The sequence below is a fragment of the Notechis scutatus genome, chromosome 3, assembly GCF_049901735.1.
Source record: "Notechis scutatus isolate UNSWTSFEM ecotype Mainland chromosome 3, rNotScu1.2, whole genome shotgun sequence".
Taxonomy (NCBI): domain Eukaryota; kingdom Metazoa; phylum Chordata; class Lepidosauria; order Squamata; family Elapidae; genus Notechis; species Notechis scutatus.
In genome coordinates, this window is record NC_142011.1 from 112,889,942 (window position 1) to 112,897,639 (window position 7,698).

Sequence of the window (7,698 nt, forward strand, 5' to 3'; positions counted from 1 at the left end):
TTGGATGATAAAAGGGGCACTTGGATTGGGATTGGGATTGGGATTAGCACCAGCTAGGTGGCGAACAAGCGCTTAAGTTTTTTTAATGTGGTTTGGCACTCCATGAACCACTTCAGGGACTGGCTAAGCTTAGGTTTCCTTTCCCCTTTGGTATTTTGTAGGGTGGTGATGGGTAGTGCTATTTGCACAAATGATGGGATAAACTGACAATAGAGGTTAGCAAATCCCAAGAAGCTTTGAAGTTGCTTCCTGGTACAGGGAGGAATCCACTCTAACATTGCTCTCACCTTTTCAGGGTCCATTTCTATTCCCTCGTGGGATATGCAATACTCCAAATAATCAATTTTGCTCTGGTGGAATTCACATTTAGAATATAGCTGAGTTATCTTGCAAAGTTTCTTGTACATGGCTCACACTAATTCACATGCTTGGTCATAGTCTTGGTGTAGAGCAAACTATCATCTAAATAAACTAAGACCCCCTTGTACAGGTGTTCATGCAACACATCATTTATCAATTGCATGAAGACAGCACCCAAAAGGGAGCATGCAGAATTGGAAACATCCTATATGGCAATTAAATGCAGTTTTCAACTTGTCTCTATACTTGATCCTAATTCAGTAGTTGTAAGGACTTGCCTCTCCTACCCCCTCAAGAAATCAGAACTCTTAAAATAGGCAGCATTTCAAAAGGAACTCTTTTTGGGGGGAGATAGTGATAGCAAGAAGAATAGGCAAGATCTGAAGTTCCTGCTCAAAATTGTTAGATTAAAAGTTGTAGAAACCTCTCCCCTGTGTCCGGTCCGAGGTGAGCCAATTTGAAGTTTGAAGTTGTTTTGGGAACTTTGAACTATGAAGGTGATAAGAAATTGTTCTCAGGCACTGCTTGCTCATTCCTCTGGATCTGAGACAAAACAGATGGCCCCAGACTCATCCCTCCCCACTCCCATTCCCAGGAAAATACATCAAAATAAAGGAAAGACCCAAAATAAGAAAATATCATAAAAGTGCACCAGAGCTCCCTCCCATCAGAATGGCAGTGTCCTGATAGGGATCTATGGGGACTTGACATGCTGCCCCCCTAGGAGAAGGAGAGATCCACTTCAAAGAAAAGAAAATGAGGGGGGAAGAAAACACAAGTGGTTAGTTAGGCTTATCTGGATAATGGACATGAAACCATTTGAGCAGCCTAGGGGCTCTGACATGCATTTTATGTACCCACTCATTTTCAGACAAGGGGAGGTTATTCCAAACCACCAGGTACTGGGTTGTTCTATGGTGTTCTCTTGAATCAAGTATTTCCTTGATTTTGAAATGCTGCTCTCTCTCAACCATAATGGGCTGTGGCGGTGTGACAACCTTAGGTCTGAGAGGTGAGGCTATTTATGATTTTAAGAGGTTGCAGTAGAATATTGGATGTATTTGTCTCAATGATTTTGGCAATTGGAGTTCTACCATAACTGGGTTTATAATGTGTGTAATGGGGAAGGGTCCTATGAATTTAGGTCCTAGTTTTTCTGAGGGTTTCAGAGACTGTAGGAACTGAGTTTGAAAGGTATATCCTTTCTCTGACTCGGAATGGTTTTGGCTGTTCACTTTTTATCTGCCTGCTCTTTGTAGGCTGCTCTCAGTTCATCTAAGGTTTTGCATACAACTGGCCAGGTGTTTTATAGTTCATGCTCATTCATGGAGGGTATGGTGGGTTCTGCAGCTGGGAGTTCCAGCATTGGGTTAAAGTCCTGACCAGTGGCCACATGGAAGGATGTAAATCCGATGCTGGTACAGACTGCAGTATTGTACGTGACCTCTGTGAAGGAAAGGTCAGTTTAGTCATCTTGCTGGTAGTTTATGAAGCATCTAAGGTATGCTTCAGGACCAAGTTTGTTCATTCCAATCCACCATTCATTTGCAGTTGATGAGTTGAACTCAGTCCCTGATTGGTCCCCAAAAGGGCCAAAAATGCCCAGAACTTGGAGGTGAACTGGACCCTGCAGTCTGAGATTATCCACTGTGGGGCACCATCTAGGCAATATAATGTGGTGTAAGAATAGTTTGACTAGTATTTTGGCTGTGGGGATTTTTTGGCATGTTCTCTTTTGAAAACAAGTCCATCACTAACCAAATGACTGTGTTTCCTGTGCTTTCAGGCAGTTCTACATCCATAAAATCCATAGAGATCTCTCTCTCCAGGGTGCTGAAGGCTCAGCTACTGGTTGCAGGAGGCCAGGTGTTTTCACCATCATCTTTTGATAGAGGCACAAATAGGGCAGTTGGCTACATAGTTCTCAGTGCCCTTTTTGAAAGATGGTCACCAAAAATGCCTTTTTAGTAAATGAAGAGTTTTTTCAAATCCAAACTACCCCACATTGGAGTCATGGCATGTGTGCATGTCTTTGACTGGCTGGGACATACCAAGGCAGGTCATCGTTCATCAAGCAGGTGTCTTTATGGTTTAGGAACCATTGAGCATTGACCAAGGCCTGCTTAAAAGCTAGGGTGGTGGCATTGTCTGGAGATGGGTCCCCTTTCACCTGTGCCCTAGTGGTCACTCAGGCTGCTAACTGTGAAGCAGGAACCATGGGCTTAACTATTTCTGATTTGTTGCTGTTATATTGTAGATATTGTGTTTGGCTAGGGAGTCCTCATACCATGTGTGGACCACCACCATAAATTGGTTATAATCCCTCAGCTGGGGGGCATCATCATTGTGAAGGGTGATCATCCAATCTGCTGTGGACTGTTCCAGGGCCATGGTGACACATCTCACTTTGGCTGCCTCTGAAGCAAAGTCCTCCCCATACTCCTGCATGTGATTTCAGACTTGAGCTAGGAAGAATCCCTTCGTATTTTACCTCCAGCTGAGGAACCTTTGAAATTTGGCACCTCCGGGGCATAGCCCTTCCTGCTGTGCAGGGTGGAGTAGGCTTCAGCAGTGGTGGCTGGTGGGACAGCTGCAGCTGAAGCTGGTCCCTGCTAAGCTACAGGAATCACAGCTGGGGTTACAGAAACACTGGCTACCCCTGCTGCCTCTCCAGTTTCTTCATGCGCTGGCAAGACATGCTTCTGAGTGAGGGCCCCCCAAGCTCTCTGACTCTTGAGTGCTTCATGCATAAGTCAGCAGGAGTTTCTCTTTGTTCACTTCCTGCAAGGCATCATCTCTTCACCGGTGTCTGGTGACAGTCACTCCCGGGGGGCTGCCCCTCCAGTTCTTCCATGCATCTTATACCCAGGGACCATCTGGCTTGGACCAATTTCTCCTTGAGCTGCAGCTCCTCCAGCCACTCTGTCTCCTAGCAATGGTGAGTCTGGGGTGAGGTCAACCCCAGCACCCCCCAGTCTTCCTAGTCACTCCCATAGGTTGACATTGTGTGCTCAGCCTCCTCAGTAGACTAGGACTCCAGGTTGGCCAATATAGTTGAACTTGCTTAATGTCAGGCCTGCCTCCATTCAAAAACCAAGAAAGAAACCCCCGACTTCATTGAGGTAGAGAAGAGGTACTTTTACTGAGTTTGAAATGATAGTGGCAAAAGGAAAGCAAGATGTGATCCAAACGTGCAAAAGTTACATATTGAAAATTTCCCCAAATGCCTCCCCTCAGAGACCCAGGCTGAATGTCCAATTCATGTCCTGTATAGTGTCATGTGGAGCACATTTTCAGGTGCTTTTCCCCAACTGGAGTTCTAAGTCGGTTGGCCTTGACTGGGTGTAAACAACTCCATTCAGCAGCACAGTAATTCTTGAGAGCAAACCTCCCTTTTAGTTCACATGGGCCTTCATTACAACAGCTCACTTCCCAAACCCCAATGCCATGACCTCCCTCCCCATTACTATGGCAGCCGATAGCAAGCATGCATCAAAGGGAAAACCCATGCTGGAGATCCGGCTGACAGGGAGAGGATATATGTTCTCCATGCATATTGCATTAAGACCCCTGTAATCAATGCGCACATGAAGAGATCCATCTTTCTTTTCTTGGAACAGTACTGGGGCAGTAACTTTGAGTCTAGCTGGTTGAATTAAGTCCCTGGCCATGTTCTTGTCTATGAAGGTGCATAATTCCTCCAATTCCTTGGGAGTCATGGAGTATAGTTTTGGCTTTGTCAGCTTAACTCCAGAGACTATTTCAATTGTGCAGTCCATGGGCTGGTGGGGAGGAAGCTCATCTGAGCCCATCTCGCTAACACCTTGGCTAAGTTGTAGTACTCCTGGGGTATGCCCTGCAGTGGCTTGCTTTTTGAGCTGTGGCTGCTTCTTTGTTTGGCTTCTCTCCCTGTTTGTGATTGCCATTGTGAGTGGATGGCTCCCCTCTTGGCAACTTCTAGAAGCCCTCCTTTCAATTCACCCATGGGTTCTATCGCTTCAGCCATGTCAGCCCTAAGATGAGGGGCCATTCCATCCCAGGTACCACTACAAAAAAAAGAGTTTCAATGTGGTTCCCCATGGTTACCTCCAGGGGCTCAGTGGCAAATTGGCTGGGATTCCGCCCTCAATGGACCCGTCCAGTTGACAGAATGCAATTGGGTTCTTTAGTATCTTCAGGAGGATTCCCAGTTTCCCTACCAAGGTTGGGAGTCTAACAACAATGAGTCTAGCAAGACCCTTAGCTTGACTTTCCTTTCCAAGCTGGGGATCAATAGTTCTAGAGGAAGGGTGTCCAGCTCGATCAACCCACTTACCAGGGGGTCATCTTTGAAGTCACTGTCGGATGGCCCTGGATCCTCTTCTGATGGGGTGAGTGTTCCCCCTCCAATCTTCAGGAAGGTAGTACACTTCTTGAAAGTCCAGTTTACTTAAGATTTCCCCTTTTGCAAGTTAAGGAAGCATGTCTTTCATTGGAGGTAGGGGTAAATGTTCTCAACATATATTTCATTAAACCTGCAGTAATCAACACATAGACAAAGGGACTTGTCTTTTTCCCCCCTAAAAAGCACTGGAGAGACTATGTGTGATCTTGCCAGTTGTATAAACCCCTGCCTTAGGTTTTGATCTATGAATGTCTGGAGCTCCTTAAGCTCCCTCAGGATCATGGAATACAACTTAGGTTTGGGTAATTTGGCCTCCAGAAGAATCTCTATGTATCTGTGGGACAGTGAAGGGAGAGTGTTTCCGAGCCCTTCTTGCTGAAAACTTCCTGCAAGTCTCAATATTCCTTAGGTATCTGGAGGTTGGGCCTCATTGTGGCCCCAATCTCCCTTGTCACTTTTTTGCCTAATGATGCAGGGTTAGATATGGCCAATCTCTTCTTGGGTCCCTCCTAAAGTGCCCTTTATCAAATCTTTAACTCAATAACATTTGCTCCCTCCAGGGCTGTTTCTTGGACCCTCAGGGCTGGCTTCCCTGGTTTCTTAGTGGGGCCTGATAAACCTTTTGAGTTGAGTGGCTTGGCAATCAGTGGTTTGGGGCCTCTCTTTCCCGCTGTCAGGATTCTGGCACTTAAACCCATTTAAATCATAGTCTCGAGCCAAACTTCCAAAGCTTCAAAAGGATTTATTGGGAGTTAAAGGTGCGGTATTGCCTGGGTGTAGCTGACTCTGAGACACATAATTCACTGTCACCCTTGACCCTGGTTTTCCCCCCACCCTCTGAGTGTATCGTGATTCATATTCTCCAATGGGGCACATCCATAGCCAAGACTCATTAATCGTGCTTTCCAGTTAGATTTTTGTGTGGCAGAAACATTGGTCATCTAGTTACTATCTTTGAAAATATTTATGGAATGCAGTTTTGGTTTTGCAAGCTGCTGCACTGCTCCCCCTCCCTTTCTGTTGGCAACTCTTAAAAGACCAGGGAAATATTTTATGAGTTGACACCCATACTTGAAACAGCCACTGGAGCATTGGTGTGGGATTGGCTCATATCCCACTTGCTTCAGGGCCTCTTTTTTCTGGTAGGGATCTTCTCCACCCATGGCTGGGGCAGTTTCAGGATTGGGCTAAGTCAATCTCAACCTCTTCAGCCAGAACATACCATCCATGGAGGGTGTGCAGGGAACACCTAGAGATGCAAGTGTAGACATCAACATTCCTCCCATCCTGGAGATATTATCAGCCAATTGGTCAACCTGCATGCCATGTCTTGGAATTCCTGGGTGTAGGCTACTACTACAATCATCAGCCCTGGCTTATATTCTTGATCCTTGTTCTACACTGAGAGGATAGATGACCACATACCCCTAGTTTGCCAGGTACTGGAAAACTTCTAGTGGCAAACCTGTATATCAAAATGTGAATTTCACCATGCACGGTTCGACTACCTGGGCTATTGAGTGTCAAATGAAGGCACAGAGATGGACCCAGCCAAAGTACAAGCCAACTTAGGCTGGCAACCCCCTTGCTTCTTGAGGTTCACAAACTTCTAATGACAATTCATTCCCTCCTTTGCAAAGATTGCCAAACCCATGATGGACCTCCTAAAGACAAGGAGCCCAGGAACAAAACGCCACCTGGAACAAACCTGACAGTGGGACTTAACTAGCGAAAAGGCATTTGAAAACTGAAAGAACTGTTTGCAAAAGAACTGGTGCAGAAGCATCCTGACTGAGAACAACCCTTCATCATCCAAGCAGATGCCAGTGATGTGGTAGTGGGGGCAGTATTACTCCAAAGAAATAACCAAGGAAGCCTACAGCCCTGCGCCTATACCTCCCGCAAACTCACAAACACAGAGAGACGATGGGCTGCACGGGAAAAAGAGGCTTCTGCAGTGGGCACTGCAAACCTGATGCCACCTGCTGGAAGGGGGCAGAGACCATTCAAAGTCTGGACCAACCATAAAAATCTGAAGGCCCTTAGGACCCCACAAAAACTACCACCCAAACAAGTCTGGTGGGCTCAATACTTCAACCAATTTGACTTCATGCTAAAACACATCCCGGGGGACACTTTCTGGCTGATGCCCTCTCCCAGATGCCCCAGTACAAATGCAAATGGGAGGAGATCGTAGATGCCATCATCCTTTCTACCCAAATAGCTGCCCAAGTGACCACCAGATGACAACACCACGACTGGCAAGACCAAACTGCTAGCGATCTAATCATGAAACTCAAGGGCAAACTGCTAGCAGACCCCTGGATCCGGGACAATCAACATATCTTGACAAAAAGGCATTCTCAGCTACTCTTTGGTACAAATGCAGGGAGTAAATAAGACACTCTTCACTTCAGTATTTCGTAACACAAAAGCTTATTGTTTATTCCTTCCTCCACAAGGAGTCCGAGATAATAGCTAAGCAAACAAAATAAAGTTGGATCTAACCCAAGTTTCCTGGGACTCAATATTTATAATGATTTCCCCTCATTACCCTTCATTACCCCTGATTACCCTTATTACCCATGATTACCATTTTTAGTGATAATTATTCGTATGAACTCAATCACATGAATCATGGTTAATGCATAAAGTTTCACCTCACAGCATTTTACATAGACCGCACATATAATTATGATACAGGGTTTATTCTGATGAAGAGGAATGCCATCCTTCAGGTCGCTGTGGCTTTGATACAAATGCGTGTGTTGCATTTGTTCTACCAGGAATCAGTCCATAAAACAATGTACATTATATCACTAATTATGTCTCTACTTGTGGTCCATATTTGGTATGAAATTGCCTTATCAGTCTATTTGCACACACATCTGCCACTTTCACCCAGGTTGCTTCTGTTTCAGGATATCCTTTCCATCTCACTAAGTATTGTAACA

General features: G+C 45.5%; 1 protein-coding gene across 19 annotated transcripts in view; it reads left to right on the top strand.

Moving 5' to 3' along the window:
* The window catches only part of PDE4DIP (phosphodiesterase 4D interacting protein), a 197,493-nt gene extending 190,237 nt beyond the window's left edge, over positions 1 to 7,256 (top strand). For all 19 annotated transcript variants that reach the window (XM_087962501.1, XM_087962503.1, XM_087962500.1 and 16 more), the window contains one exon: positions 6,385 to 7,256. In XM_087962501.1, the coding sequence (XP_087818627.1) occupies positions 6,385 to 6,400 (16 nt within the window). In that variant the 3' untranslated portion in view covers positions 6,401 to 7,256. The remainder of the gene's footprint in view (positions 1 to 6,384) is intronic.
* The last annotated feature ends 442 nt before the right edge of the window (positions 7,257 to 7,698 follow it).